The 16748-nt window shown below is 38.3% G+C and overlaps 1 protein-coding gene across 1 annotated transcript; it reads left to right on the top strand.

Moving 5' to 3' along the window:
* The first annotated feature begins 1138 nt into the window (after positions 1–1138).
* TMEM174 (transmembrane protein 174) lies at positions 1139–1756 on the top strand. The gene has a single exon (XM_034440760.2). The coding sequence runs from the start codon at positions 1139–1141 to the stop codon at positions 1754–1756; it is 618 nt and encodes a 205-aa protein (XP_034296651.2).
* The last annotated feature ends 14992 nt before the right edge of the window (positions 1757–16748 follow it).

The following is a 16748-nucleotide window of genomic DNA, read 5'->3' as shown; positions in this document are numbered from 1 at the left end:
CTCTACTCTTTAAAGAAAAGAATCCTTTAGGCAAGATCCTTTATAGGATTTCTTTGTTAATCATAACTATATTCTAGGGGGAAATGTGACTTGCCTAAAATGATTCCAAAATGCAGGACCAAGTCATATTCCCTGCTACAGATGCTCCTTTTTTTTTACTGTGTCTTTATGATGTTGCCTTCATCTCATTCTCAACCCCTGAATGATAGCCTTAAGTCATTCTCAGCTGTACCTCTGTTAAAGTAATATTTTCCTCTTCTGACTTCATCCAAGATCAGCCTTAAGGTGGATAACAGTTCCTCACTCATTTACTACTTTGAAAAGAAGTCAGGTGACTGAAGTAACGGGGACAGAAGTCATAGGGTCAGGATTGGGATAAGATAGCAAAATCCAAACCAGCATAGTTTTCTGCTGACTCAAGGATAGGTGGATAACATTGTAAAATGTAGAGGTGTGATTACATTCTTATTCCCACTTCTAATAATCCAGAATCCCTACAGAAGATATCCAAAATTTAATAACACAAATTGCCAAAGAGAAGAGTGGTAAGACAAGGCAACTTCCCATTTAGTTTTGAATTTTTGCTCTAAGTGAGAATGTAATAACAACGAAGTATGAAGGGTATTTATTACCTACCTCACCCCATCTGGTCTACTATCAGTTGTATCTTTTCTACTTTTGAAGATGTGGGGGTAGTTGTAATTTGTGTATGAACTTCCTTTAGGTTAGATGTAGGTTAGATGCACAGGTTAGATCAGGGGTGTCAAACTCGTGGCCTGTGGGCCAGATGTATCATGTGCTGGCCACGCCCACCCCCAATTTAGCGAAGGAAAATGTCACAATATGTTATGTGATGACAATGTGATGCCGCGAGTTTGACAACCCTGGGTTAGATGTAACCTTGAGGTTATGTGTCAGTATTTATCTCTGGAGACAAGGCAGGTAGGATAAGACAAACTTGGAATAACACACAGTATAAAGTGAAGGGCCCCTTTAGGACCAGAAAGTCCAGAGTCTGCAGTAGTTTAACTATGTTAATGTAAACAAAGTTCTTGTGTAACAAATAGGAACATTCAGCCTGGAATACTTTTATAAACATCTCCTTTTCCAGGCTATTTCAGAACTGGTCTCCTGTGTAATGGAACAAAGCCACAACACTGCAGAAGCTACCTCTACCAATGGGTTTTCTATCTCTCCTTGCCAGCAAAATCACTCTGAAATTCCTGCATCTGAGGATGACAAAGCTGGGGCAGGATTACTTTTCTCTGGAATCTTTTTGGGGGTTATAGGAATCACCTTCACTGTGATTGGATGGGTGAAATATGAAGGAGTCATTCACTTTGAATGGACTCGATTGCTTGGGCCCACTCTGTTTTTAATGGGCGTGACATTTCTGCTGATTGCTGGGTTCAAATTTAAAATATTCTCCTGCAACGCTTGCAACCAGAATGAAGAGAGCTCACTTGGCACCGAAAGAACATATAATGGGCTTTATGCTGGAATTAGGCAGCCCATCACTCTTCATGGAGCTGCAATGGTTCCTTACCGGCCTTCTCCAACCCAGGAAAGGGTCGCTACCAATTTGGCCAATTGGCAGCAAGTATTGAGCCATTCTGAATTTCTCCCTGGCTCCTCATCAATAATTCCTATTCTTAATCATCCTCATTCTGATAATGTCACTCCCATGGGCAGCTCAGCTTTTTTAGAAGAGAATTATTCTGCTTATCTTACAGTGGACACCATAAGTGAAAGGTAAGTTATTTGGAGTTATTACACTTCAGGGCAAAACTACAAGATCCAGATAAAGGTATTAAGGAAGTAGAGTTGGTATCATTCCTTGGGTAAAATTCCAGTTACTGCTTCAAGTGAAAGTATTGCCCGAAGCTCTACAGTTTCACAGCTTATTGCTATTCCACTTAAGTAATTCACTGACATGCAGCTTTAATTTTCCAAGTGTTGGTGTTTTTCTCAAGTACATTTCTCTCTTATCTTGAAAGAACTTTCTTTTTTTAAAAAAAATAAAGTTTTTTATTAGTAATTCAAAATTAAAAACATTGGACATAGATATGACATAACTGGTCCCAAGCATCTTCCAACATTTTAAGTTAATATATAATATACTAATGATGATATAATAATATATTCCTTACACCTTATATGTTATTTAAACATAGTACAATATTAATCATTTATACCTTATTCCTATACAATTATACATACAGTATCTATACTTACATATACCTATCTATACAATTCACATATATATTTCTCTATAATAACGTATATAATTCTAGTCTAACACTACACATTTGTCTTGGCTATCCTCCTTTTACCTAACCATTTGTAGAATTTTGCCCAGATTTTATAGTACAATGTTTCGCTTTTATCCTTGAGTTCCAAGGTGAGTCTATCCATTTCTATGCAGTTGAAAATTTTTAGTAGTATTTCCTCTTCAGTTGGGGTATCTTCGAAAGAACTTTCTTTTCGGCTAATGTGCATAATAATTTTATCAGAATAAAGGGAGTGGATTACTGGGTATATATTATCACAATCTGATCTTCATCGGTTTTGGACCCAGAGTTTATTTTTTGGAGCTTTGGAATATATAAAGTAAAGAGAAGGTTGCATTCTACGCACGAAACAATTATATCCTCCAATTTTCTTATAATAATATGTTGGACCTTTTCATTTTATGGTGCAACAGTGTATTTCAATATGATCTGAATCCTACTTAACTGATGTTTGGTCATATATTGAATTTGCTGCAATAACTAAGGTACCAGCTGTTAAATAACACATTTTCAAACAAAAGCATAAGGTTAACAATACTGAGACACACTAATCTCTATTGACCTTTCTGCATCATCAAGCTTTTGTACAGTAAGTGCACATTTGTGTCTCCCTTGCATTTTGCAGGGAGAAATGCAAGCACATTTTGGACATGCATATAAAACCTGCCCTAAGTACAAATGTCCAAGACCCCCTGCCTGTTCCCATCATTCTAGATGGCAAAATACATTTGTGTTATGTTTCAAAATACCTCTTTTTATTCATATCTCCTTTGTTTGTTTTGCTGGTTGTTGCATCTTATAAAATGCTTCTTTCCCCGTTCATCCACCCATCACATTTCTAGGTCAATTAACAGTCTTGTGGAACCTGAAGAGATATTGGATGAAGATCTTTGCAATGATTCCTTACCTCCTCCTTATGAGAAGCTATTCCCACCTTTGCCATAATCAGACCTGCTTAATATCTCCATAAGGACTGCATCTACTTCGATAAGACCACCAACATACTTACATAACTTTAATAAGTATAAACCAGATACATGAATTTTACTGACAATTATTTTGGCTGAAAACAGTTGTTCATTCATCAGCCAGGTGAACTAAATGCAAGTGGACATATTCCTTCTAAGTGTGTAACATTTTGCATTTGATTCCATCTCTAAAATCACCCAGCCTTTCCAGTTCACCTACTCCCTCTGCCCCCTGGGTTCTTGAATAATATGCAAATAGATATTCAGTTTTTATTGAAGATATTCAGATTTTTTAAAAACAAAACAATAGTCTGAGGAATGACCAGTGCTTTTCACCCCAAGAAGATATAAAGAAGCAGGAATGAGCACGTGGGGATACTGTTTTCTATTTTAGGCGTTACCAAGTCAGCAAATGGAGAATCAGAGACAAGATAGTACTCACAAGTTCAATTACTATTGTAGCAATTCTTGAGCCAAATGGAAGGATGGAACAAGAGACAACCCATAAGTTAAAGGCATTCTTTTAAAAATTGTACTTAAAATGTACATCAATCAATGCCAGACTGATATTAGAAAAGCTCTGTCTAGAGGTCCAGAACATCAGGCAGGCAGAAAGAAGTTGAAGATTAAGAGCTGAGTAAGCAGATCAGGATGACTAATGAAAATTTGTCCCAGCAGCTGCTCAACAAAGACTACATTTTCATGCTTCTGTCTTCAAAACTTACCTTAGCCACTGCTGCTGGATCTCAAGGACTGGCTAATTAGAGGGGCTATTTAGAAATGGGGTTGAAGGGTTATTATTCCCAAGTAACAATTCCTTCACTTCCTGGCTTCACAAACCTTGGACATGAGACCTCCACAGGAATTGTTCAGGGTGGTCAAGGATTATTGTCAGGCCCAGGCACTGCAAAGTGGGGCTCCAGATAAATTTCTCTTGCAAGTTTGGCATTTTGCCTTATAGTTTGATGGGAATTCTTCTAAGGGATATAGGCATGCTAGGTTTTAGCCCCATTTAAATATAAGAGGACTCAAGATTGAGGAAAACCCAGACCACCCATAAGGGTGTAAAGGTGTGTGTGTGTGTATGTAAGGATGTGGGCTGCTGGCAAAATATCACTAATTTATATTTATAAAACTTTTAAAAATACATTTTACTTTGCCACTTTATTAATCTAACAGTGTTATTGTAGGATTCAGCCAGACCTGAAATATTTAGGAAGATGGTGATGAAACATTCATTTTTAAAATAACATTTTAAATAGCAAGAAAACGCTGTATATATCTGAAGATGGGCTCCACACGAGTCCAAAAGCTTGGAAGAAAAAATCTCCGGTCCCAGTGACTGATCCAGATTGGATCCTGCAAAATTATCTTGGGACACATATTTTCTCCTTCATTTGTGAGCTATATATCTGGCTTATCTAGAGACGGGTGATGGTACAGAGGCTGAACATCTTCCATATCCTGAATCCAGTTCCCCCCCCATTCTATTCAATTGTGTTTGATTCTTGGAGACTGCCTGGAAAAGACCCTGAAGTTTTCTTAGCAAGCTTATTCACAATTGGTTTGCCATTGCCTCCTTCCAAGTTGACTTTGTGCTTAAGACAGGGACAAGAACTCACAGTCTTCCAGTTTGTAGCCTGGTGTCTTAACCACTATCCCATACTTTTTCTTCCCCAAGTTTTAAGTCTTGTGAAGTTGCTGAAGGTTAGATCAGAGTGCCTAGGGATGGATTGGCATTGGGGTTTAATTTTGGGTTGAGGCTGTTTTCTCCCATTCTTGTTACTTCACTGTTGGGCAGGTGGGGGCAGGGTGTAGTTTAGATTTCAATGTGAAAGAAACCAAAGTATGCCAAATGTGTGTGGGTAAAAAAAAGAGAATCTGAGTTGAAACAAACAAATATGAAAAGCATTCAGAGATCAGTAAAAGAAAAAAGTACCAACACCTAAGAAGTATGAGCATTTCACCTTCTCATCGTTGGAGTTCACCTCAGATCAGAAGGTGGTATTTACAGAGATACTTGAGGAATAGTTCACCATAGTCTGTAGCATTCCAGATGTTACTACATTATATCTTCCATCTTTCTTAACTATTGCCCATGTTTCTGCTACCAGTAGTTGCCATTCACCAACATCTGGGAACTATACATTAGGAACCAATGGAGTCCAGTCTCTTTCATTGCTCCCTATTATTTACTTATTTAATCTTTAAGGCCATTGTCAGCACCCAGATGTCACCTTGGTTTCTTGATTCTCCTGCCTCTTGTTATCTTTATAGTGAAGTGGAACAGAGATTATCACAAGCCAACTGGCATGTAGTTAAATTTTAAAATAAAACCAGTTTGCTCAGTTTTTCTTTTTAACAGTAGTCTTTGAAACTTTGTGCAGGAAAACACTCAGCAAACTGATTGGAAACTCTTCTTCCTGTGCTTTCTTTCTCTCTTCATTGGCATTCTGGAATATTCCAATATTCAAAATTCTGTCACCAAAAGTTTCCATTTGTAGGCATTTAAAAAACAGCTGAATCCATATTTGCAAATCATAATGACACCGCAATCCTGGCACAGCTCTAGTTAGTTTATTTCATCTTCCTAAATTTAAAGCCCAATAATCTTCAAACCACAACTGATGTATTGTTGTTCTACAATTGCTATAATTTATGTCATTAAAGATCCCAAATCCTCTTTTTCCTCTTCTGTTTTGCCCAGCACCCCCTTAATATTTGGCAGACCCCAGCCTGTGAAAAGAAGCCTGTTTTGCATTAGTCAGTAATACATTGAATCATTCTTGCAAAATGATTTATTATGGATTACAAATTCTTATATGGCACTTTAAGTTAATGATTAGACAAGTAATACATCATTGGTGTGATTGGTTGCATATGGCTCTGATTTTAACTTTCTGTATAGTCAGGAGATTACCACAAAATCTTCTTGTTATTACAGTTCAAAATCTTTTGCTGTATTTAGTCATACTGGTCCCACAGAAGGAAACTGCTCCCCAAACACACATACTTCACATCCACAAAGTACTTTCATGGGCTCTTCCTCCCCCCCCCAGAGGATGACAAAAGTTGTAATAAACATATGAATCCAGCATTTCTAAAAGGATCCCATCATGTAAAGCCAGAGAACTTAGAGCAACTTTCATCAATTTAGTGTTCTTCATATGGAGAACACTGAAGACCCTACTGGCTGAGAATCTTAGAATTTCAGAATTTTGCAATCCCATTACGATTGGAGGGCACCAGATTGGGGGGAGGAAATGGCTTGCAGCCTAGGCAGAAAGGAACCAACTGGTTTTATATTTTATTTAGCAACCATTTGCCAGAATATGTAGTAAATTGAAAACACCATCTTAATCTTCTACAGATTTTACTGCTTAGTAAAAACTTTGGAAAGTACATCAGTGAAAATTTGCTTCATTTTATAGGACTAGATCCCTTTCCATGTAGACAAACAGCATTCACAAGTGTTGATAGGATTAATACTCAATTTTGTCTTTTTTCCTGCATTGTTAATGACTGGGAAGCAGTGAGTCGAATGACATCATCTTTAAGTTTTAAGTATCTTACATGATGCCCTAATTCTCAATTAAGCAATCCACATCTGGATTGTAGCATATCAAATATCACAAGTTCATCCATGCATTGTTGCTAAGATGACTTGAAGCGATGCGATGTTTTTGAATGTTACTTGTTTGGCAATACTAAAAGCCATACATTAACCAACCCAAAACAACATCCAGAGAACAAATTGACAAAATAATCACTTGAATTTATTCCAAGAATAATTAATGATATATTGATGTGGAGGCAGGCCAGTTTTAGACCACTATTTCTAAAGTCATAAGACAGTGGTCAGGGATCATAGCAATTCCCTAGGAATTGTAGGTATAGAACATGGAAGATGAAAAGTCTAAAATAATATTACTGTAAATATTACATGGCCAGGCCAAGTTATATCTTCTTGCTTAAAGCAGTGTTTCTCAAACTTGGCAACTTTAAGATGGGTGGACTTCAACTCCCAGAATTCCACACTCAACATGTCAAGGTTGAGAATTACTGATTTAAAGCAAAGTACAATATGATTCCTCTCAATCCCCTGTGCAGATCCTGGCAACGTATCCTTTAATACCCATGGCATCACTGTCCATTATAGCTGATGGTAGCATACTACCTTAAGGAATGCTGCATTGTCCTTGAAATGGCACAGGTCTATTCTCCAGTGTTTCTATATCACTTTTCCCTTTCTCTTTTTCTCTATATTTCTTCTCCACATGAATTTTTGCTGGACTGTCCTAATGATAAGACTGGCTCGTTTTGTCTTGAAAACACACACTGTTTTCCAACAGATTAGGATTATGACCATCACTGTTTGAGATGGTAGTTTTGTTATATGTGAGTGGTAGGAGTATCCTTTGTATACATTTACATCAAGAATGGGACTCCAAGTGGAGCTTTTTCTCCTTACTAGTATGCAACCAAGTACAATGGAGAGACAGCAAGGTGCTTCTTTAGGTCACACCCTCCCCATACATATCAGTTGTTGTTTGGGGGTTTTTGGGACAGCTCTAACCCACTTCTGGGATAACGCTAAACCTGTATTCAAATGGTGCCTGCCAATTTGCTTTGGCCTGGCAGAACTGTTTTGCATGGTAATCCAACAGCTTCTTTCGGACAGGGGTTTACTGCGCCAGTGTTCTCACATCGCGTTATTCAATGGTGCTGCTATTCCTGAAGCGTGCTAAACCCCTGTCCATAAGGAGGCCAAGATAGGCCATCCTTTTGAATCCCCACACAAACCATTCTTCCACAAAGAAAAAAGCCTTCAGGCCCTCATTCTTCAAGTTACAAATTCTTTAACAAGAATTGAGAGAAAGAATTCAGCAGCCCGATGGATGCCACTAGGTGGCAGCTGTGGAGGGCGAAAGGCAGAGCAGCCTCAGTAAGGCCCATAGCATCGTCTGCTTCGGTCTTCTCCCTCTCTGTTCTGCTAGGGCTTGTCTGAATGGCTGCCACTAAGCAATAACAATGCACGTTATATGACAGTTTACAATACACATTATACTGCAGTAGCGAGAATTCACTATTACAGTATATACAGTGTGTATTTCCTGAGCGATATGGGCATATATGCAATGTAGGATATCGTCAAGCATTGCCTGCCAGCCATACCCCCTGCAGTATATTCAGAACAAAACAATTAGATTTTTTCCCCTCTGTTTACATTTGTGCAACATAAATATATGCACATGTTTACTTCAGAACTAAATCCCATTAAGTTAATAGAATTTACTCATCAGTTAAAGGTGCAGCAGATTTTAGCTCTAGGGTAGAAAGAAAAAAGAACACGTTATGCGAACACATGTTGTCTACTGATCTTTTCAACACTATTCCTTGTAGGTGCCTCCGTGATAATCCAATAACTTTGATCTTAATAATATTGTCTTATCATGGTTAATACTGGGGTGATAAATACCAAGAAATTCAAAATTGTAGGCTAAGCTGAGATTCCTGAACCACAATGATAGCAAAGGGTAAGTTTACAAAATGTAACGTATTGGCAAAAACACATGGCTTTGGGAAATCATCAGAATAACGTTTAGCAAGTGAGACTTTGCAGGTTTTAAAAGAAGAACACTGATTTATTCGATAGGAGTGAACCATCAGCTTCCACCTCCATTCTGGTTCCTGGAAAGACCCCATATCCAATTTCTAGGCCTATCTCCTCAATTCAATTAGCCTCTGACAAATGCAATTTACAGATGGAATTCTTTCCGGTAAACAGATTCAGAGTGTCCTATTTGCAAAGAGGTAAGGGGAGAGAGGAAAAAGGAAAAGGGCGGCTCTGCTGCTCCATGTATTAATCTGCGATCCAGCTGGCTTCACCTCCCGCTCCCCAAATCGGATGTGGCTCTCCTAATGAAGCTCGCATGCCATTGTATACATTAAGCTGCAGAGTGTAATTTCGTTTTGATGAATCCACGGTCCCCATCTGATCTGCATTTGCCTCCAAAGAAACCGGAACCCCGCAGATGCCTGTGCGCGTGCGTTGTTCCTTCCCGCCGGCCCTCCTCGTTCTCCGGATCGACGTTTCGCAGGCAATTCGGTGGCCGAAACTAGCGGTGATGAGGGGCTCGGCGCTGGTCGCCTCTCTCAGGCAGAGGTGGGGGGGAGGCCCTCTCTGCCCAGTGCCTTTCCATCTGGCTGATCCTAGCCCCATCACTTTTTTTTTTTTAAATTTGATTTATATGCCGCCCTTCTCCGGAGACTCAGGGCGGCTTACAATGCGTTAAGCAATAGCCTTCATTCTTTTGTATATTTTATACAAAGTCAGCTTATTGCCCCCACAAACTGGGTCCTCATTTCACCTACCTTAGAAAGGATGGAAGGCTGAGTCAACCTTGAGCCTTGGAGAGATTCGAACCAGCAGAAATTGCAGGCAGCTGTGTTAATAACAGGGTGCACTAAACCCCTGTGCTATCAAGGCTCTTTTGCCATAGGCTGCCCCAGATGCCGTCTCGGGGGCCGGGGAGCGAAGGGTCGCTGGTGGGCGTGGGTGGGACACCTCGTTTGCTTGCCCTGCCCCGGCCATCTTAGCGGATCCGGCCAGCCGCTGCTTTAAGCATCCTTCGGTTATTTGCAGCGGTGCTCCTTAAAACCACTGACGCCTGGGAGAAGTTGGGTAGTTTTGTGCAATGCTGGAGAGTCGCCGCACTCGTTCCTGCCCAAGACTGGAGAACTCTGGAAATCTGACAGGACATATTATAAGACGAAGTTCGACGAAACCATGGAACTCCTTAAGATGAATCACTAGCCTCACCTTCGGATGCTTGCAGGGATAATTACAACAGGTGTAATTAGTATCCCGATATGGCGTACTAAGAGTGCAGAAATAGTTTAATGGTACAACAGCAAGAATGACACAGTGAGGTTAAGAATGTATCATAATTGAGATGCTTACAAATTATTAAAAATAAAAAAGTGACCTTGAGAAAGGAGGGATTTGAAGAAAAGTGCGGAATTTGAAATATTCATACAGAATGAAGATCGCATATCTGAATAAATCTATAAACTTATTAAATATATAGAGACAGAGCAAGTCAAAGTTTGCATGATAAAGGGGATGCAAGTTTTTAAAGAAGCAAGAGTGGTACAACAATTGGAAGATGTTTTTTTTTAAAAAATAACATTCACCCCAAGTTATAACCTAGGGGAAAATGGGTAAAAATGTTTTACAGATGGTAGATAATTCCACCAATTTTTTTAAAAGTAAATATAAAAACATTGGAGATATATATATATATATATATATACACATACATACACACACACACACACACACACACACAATTTGAATTGAAACCTCAAATATTTTTACTAGGATTGTTCCAGAATATAAAGACAAAAATATATATGATTTATTAAATTACATGTTGATGGCTGCAAGAACAAATTTGGCAAAACGTTGGAAAAGAGTTATTTCACCGACCACATCAGGCTAGAAACTTTGGAGAATATCCAGTAATGGTGAAAGTAACAAAATATATTCATAACAGAAGTTTAAAACAAGAATGATCCCTTATGTATCATGTACCACATCAAAAGACAAATGTGAGACATCTAGAGCATGATTTTTAGGGAGAAAGAAAAATCAAACTAAAGGATTCAAATAGAAATCAAAAATATTTCCTAATATTTTGGTTGCAATCAACAGCCAGGGTATAATGGGAAGGAAGTGTACAATTTGTAAGGAAGTAGTTTTTAATAATGATGATTTTAACTTTTTAATATATATTTAATTTTTTTTCATTTTCCTTATATTACCCTAACAAACTTTTTCTTTTTAAAAGATTAATTGTAATTCATAATTTTGTAATGTCATTGTATTATCCATACCTATTATTCCTGATATTTGTATTTTGTACAGTTTAAAATGGCAAAAAGTTGGTCATAAAGAGGATTTTATACATGTAATTCAGTTTTAAAAATATGTAACATTATCAGATGATATTTGCAGCAAAATTAATTATGATGAGCCATTTCCAGTGAGGATGGGATCAACGCTAAATATTCAGGGGTGTTGGAGTGCAGTTTGTTTCACACAATAGCTCCTTGATTACTGAACCATGGTTTATTCAATTCAAATTTCTGTTCGTAAGACATACTAAAGCACAAGAAAGAAGTGGATTCATACTAAGCTAATATATGGATGAGTAGTTTGTGGTTCATGTGTTCAGTAGCATGTATCCAATCACCAAACCACAGAGTTGTCATGTACATTTTAGTCTAATGTTTGTGCAAATGTAGGGAACATTCCCTGTTTTCAAAAGCTTCAATTGTGCAATCCTAGTTCAGTTTGCGTTGCTATATTTCTACTCATGAAATGACAGAATTGGTCCAAAATGACTAGATACTCAACTCAAAATTTGGAAGAATCTATAGTCCTTCTTTAAAAGGAAGGATCATCTGATTCTAATATTTTATGAATTTCATCCAGTGCATATATAGCTTTTTCTTTTTTTAAAAAAAAGATCTTCCCATAAACAAAAAAAAAAACACTCAAAGAGCATCTAAAAATTGAATCTGTTCTTTCGTGAGAACAATAGTTGGAAAATGTTTTGGGATGTGTAATCTCAGATGTTAGCCATCATTTTTCTTGGGGCTGTCCTACACAAATTTTGATAGAAAGCATTTTGATTAATTCAAGACTTCTCTGCTAAAGTATCGATTTGCTTTTATTGATCCTAAACATCTTGGGTTTTTACATTTTCAAACTTTTCCTTTCTTCAATATAAATATTAATAATGGATTATTTAATCTTTCTTTGGCCTAAATTTAGGGACATGTTTTGATATTTGATGCCTCCTCTACCTAAATCAGAATATTTGTTTTTGTCTCCTCTCCACTTGCCAAGATTTCCAAACAACCAATATTTGTGATGCATTCGGTATTTTGGAACAGCAGTCATTTGTTTGGTATGTGCTTTGCATGGAAAACCTCTTTATCCTGTTACTGTTGTTATTTTAAAGCAGTGCTTTTCAAATTTGGCAACTTTAAGATGTGTGGACTTCACACCTTCCCAGAATTCCCCAGTGAACATGGAGTAGACAAAAGCCTCAAAGAAAAAGTCCAAATAAGAAATTCACAAAAGCCAAGGACTCCTTTCCAAACATCCACATGGTTTGCCCACTTTCTTCAGGGAAGTGGCTGCTTCTAAAGGTGCTTCCTGGGAGTATCCTCACTAGGACTTAGTGGGCTGAAATGGATGGAATTGGGAGTGTGGGTGAGGCTTTGTCAATATCAGGCCAGGAGAGGGTGGGACCTATTATGGCCTGGTTGCCTCCAGGGTGCCTCTCTTCTTCCTCCTCTTGATGCCTGAAGATGTCTCACTTCATCTGCTACTCATTCTGTTCGCCTGCCCAGCTGTCAAAACAGGGGGTGTCTCTTTCATTCCAACTCACAAAGTACTAAAAAGAAAGGGAGGGGTGCTTTAATGCCTGTGTTTGGACACAAGCAATTATCCCTAATTATTGTTTTTATTTTGAGCTTGCCCTTCCTGCTGGAGAGCCAACAGATGAACATGCTCTATCCTTCCCAGTTGCTTGATCTCAGTGGATTTTGCAGAGCAAGTCAGCAGGAGGGGGAGGAGGGGAGAGGCTTGGTGGCTTTCATCTCAATGTGAGTTTAGGGCTGATTCAAACACTTTGTGATGGGAGAATTAACCCCAGGAGCCAGGGCTTTCAATGGCCTCTGATAAGAGATTATACGGGTTGGTGGCAAACTTTTCTTGGCCAATGGTTTTCAAAGCCTTTGGAGCTGTTAAATCAAAGCACTATTCAATTGGGACAGACCCCTTACTCTGACCCTCTCTTTTCTCCTGTTCACTGGTGGCAAGATGCAGCTCCAGCAACTTTCCACTCTCAGACTTTCCCTACTTAGTGCCGCCAAGGAGAAACAATAGTCAGAAAGCCAGAAACAGGGAAGTCCCTTATTTTAATCAAAAAGTAATTACATTCATTATGCGGCCAACCTCATAGTCAAACATTTTCTCCTTAATTAATTTGCTTTAGTTGTAAACTTCCATGTTAAAAGCAGGGGTGGAGATAATCTTTTCTGTCACCACACTGTTTTGAGAAACGATTGAATTCAGTATTTGAAGAACTGGCCATTGAGTCACATTTGGGTAGGTAAGGACTTCTGGATGAATAGTTTTATTATCATTGTTATCAAAGGTCATCTGGGAGGCAATCAAACAACATTCTCACCTAATACGGATCAGCCTGCAAGAATGTATGCCAAGGATAGACAAGTTGTACCACTCTTGCAGTTGCTGAACAACAGCTCTTGGTCCTGCATTTCATGGTAGGAAATTCTGAAATGAAGCTTCCAATAGAGCATAAATGTCTCTATTAGGTAGGCCTAGGGAGGCTAATACCTACCAATGTGCCTGGCTACAATTTCAATTATCCTCAGTCAGCACAACCAAGCTGACAATGCCTGGAATAAGTGAACAAAAAAACTTCAGGCTCCTTTGTATTACTGGTTTTCAATGCACTTAGATGTTTTTTCCACCAGATGAAGAAGGTGGAAGGTTTTCCAGAAGGATGTCATTGTATGTATGTGCTTGTGTGTTGCGGCCTTCAGTTTTATTCATCATTAATTTATTGTCTCATTTTGTAATATTTTATTTCATTTGCCTCTCTGAAAATAGCTATACTGATGGTTCTCAGATAAATACACCAGAATTGTTTCTTAATAAAACATCTGAACTGATATATATATATATATATAAAGCTAAGTCAATGGGATCCCTGAAGCTTTCAAATATGATAAAAAAGACACAAAAGCTCTTTAGTTTCCCCAATGGTACAAAGTCTGATGGCATGTGGTCTGCAACTGATGTTCTAATTATCTTCTACTTCTTCTCACTTCTCATAGTTAATTGCTTGTGATCCACAATAAACCATTACTGTTATTTATTACTTATGCTTACATTAGATTTTATATTTCCTCCAGAAGCTCAAAATGTTGATTATAGCAGTTCCTCCTCAGATTTAGGGAAAAACATTCCCTTGCCTGAGCTCCAGATGTGGATCATACCCGCTGCTTTTGATGTTAATTGTTGATTTGTCTTCAGTCAGGAATATATTCTTCAAAACTCTTCACCAGAATGCTCTGGTTAATTCATGAACAGTAATGCAAAAGACTCATTATAGAATACTACCATAAGTCCAAGAGACATTGCAACATTACTATAGAACATGGGTGTCAAACTTGTGGCTTCACGTTGCTGTCATGTGACTATCGTGAACTTTTTTCCCTTCATGGAGCTGGGAAGGGCATGGACTGTGCATGACACATCTGGCCCACAGGCCACCAGTTTGATACCCCTGCTATAGATTCTGTGTTAAAAACCCTCTAAGAAAAAATATATCAGTTGGCAATGAAGATAAGATTAGGGAACATTCCATTAGCATGGTGCACTCTAGTCTTGTTGCTTCCCAACTTCTGAATAGTTAAATATTCAGGATAAAATAGTTGCCCTCAAAGTTGGACAAGAAGAGACTATCCAAAAAGCTATAATAATGTCTTGCTTGGGAATTCAAGTAAATGGTTTTTTTTTTCCTCCAAGTCCATTAGGAAAAAAAGCTGTTTTGCGTAAGTATTTCACTCCAAAGGAAATGAATGCAAGAGAATGGCTTGACTGGGCACAGAATACAGCCATGCAATGAATGAATAAATAAATCCATACATTAATGCTCTTAGCAAATTAGCTAAATCATGTGAGCATGGCAAATAAGAGACAGATTCAACTGAGATCAGGTGATGGAAAAATTGATGGAAAAGTCACAAAACAGGTGGAGTACTGTAAACTTCTACAGCAGGAAGATCTAACATTGGATAAAGCATTTACCTTGGATTTATTTTATCTCTTCTCTTCTCTTCTCTTCTCTTCTCTTCTCTTCTCTTCTCTTCTCTTCTCTTCTCTTCTCTTCTCTTCTCTTCTCTTCTCTTCTCTCCTCTCCTCCCCTCCCCTCCCCTCCCCTCCCCTTCTCTTCTCACTTCACCCTACCTCACCTTGCATGACATGGCATGACATTATTTATCAAATATTTGCCATCTCACAGTTCAGGTGATTCTAAGCAGTTACATGGATGTGGTCAAGAAGAAAGTTCCTAATGATATAACACTACCTGTTTATACTGCTAACAAAGTGGACATTTAATATGTTTGTTACCAGAAAGCCAAAGATCCCCTCTATAACCATAATATAAAACAAAAATATGCAAGGAATAAATTTGTAAGGGTGATTGAAGAACAGAAAGTCTAGATGATAATGAATACTTGTTGAATTTGTGGACTTCAGAGAAAAATTGTAAGTATTGCTAAAGAAGCAACTAAATGTGAGAGTGCATGAAACTTGATCTCAGCAAACTTTGTTATGTACAATTTGCAAGTAAGTATGAAAAAATAACTATTCTGTCTATGGTGAGCTCCATTGATGTTCCAAAAGTGCACATTTTGGAACAATAATGATTTTTGTATATAAGGACATCAGGGTGTCTACTTTGCCAATAACACCCCCCCCCATATTTGTCCTTTTTATTTTTTGTTCTGCAGTGGTTCCACATTTCCTTAGCGGACAATTCCTCTCTGTAATGAGGGGGAGAGATTGGCATGTTGCCCTTAAATGTTGTGGGATATCACGGGGTGAATTCTCTTTCTCCTAGTGGTGTGGTGCCCTAGAGGTGACTCATCTCCCACTCTGAAAGTTGAGAGTTCAATCTTAGACAGTGACAGATATTTCTCTATCAGGGTGCGAAGAGAAAATTTCTGCTGCAAACTCCACATAGGAGTCAGGAAAGACATCCGGCCAGTAAATGTTCAGCTCCTTTCAGTCATCCTGACTCCACCCTGATAAAAGGGATTACAGGGTCATGAAAAGAAAGAAAACAATTCTCTTTTTCAAATTCAAACCTTTATTGTCAATGCACAACATGTGTACAATAAAATTGAATGAGCCTCCCTTGGTGCAGCTCACCCAAGAACACAGAATCCATCTCAATAAATCAATAAATAAAAAAGAAATCCCTCAATCCAAATAAGTAATAAACTAGCACACATTTCCAGATACATACATATATATTATATTACATGTTATATACATGTTGCGTGTTACACTGGCACTGTAAGTCTATCACATTAAGGCTGATTGTGGTGTTATGTTGCATTTAAAAGTCTGACAGCCCATGGATAAAAGCTATTTTTCAGCCTATTTGTTCAGCTGGCTATATCTCCTGCCCGATGGTAGGAGAATGAAGAAATGCTGTCCAGGGTGTGAATCATCCCTAAGGATTTTCCTCACTCTGCTGAGACAGCAGGATTAAAGACTTTCTCCTGTTCTTTGATTTCTAAATGAAGCTTCTGGGAGAGGGCATCTATGATATGAGGTGCCATATCAGCAGTATGTTGATATTACCCAAAT

This window comes from Pantherophis guttatus, chromosome 2 (genome assembly GCF_059756535.1).
Source record: "Pantherophis guttatus breed Tessera chromosome 2, ASM5975653v1, whole genome shotgun sequence".
Taxonomy (NCBI): domain Eukaryota; kingdom Metazoa; phylum Chordata; class Lepidosauria; order Squamata; family Colubridae; genus Pantherophis; species Pantherophis guttatus.
The sequence above is the reverse complement of the archived record's forward strand: the minus strand, read 5'-3'. Positions and strand labels throughout refer to the sequence as shown.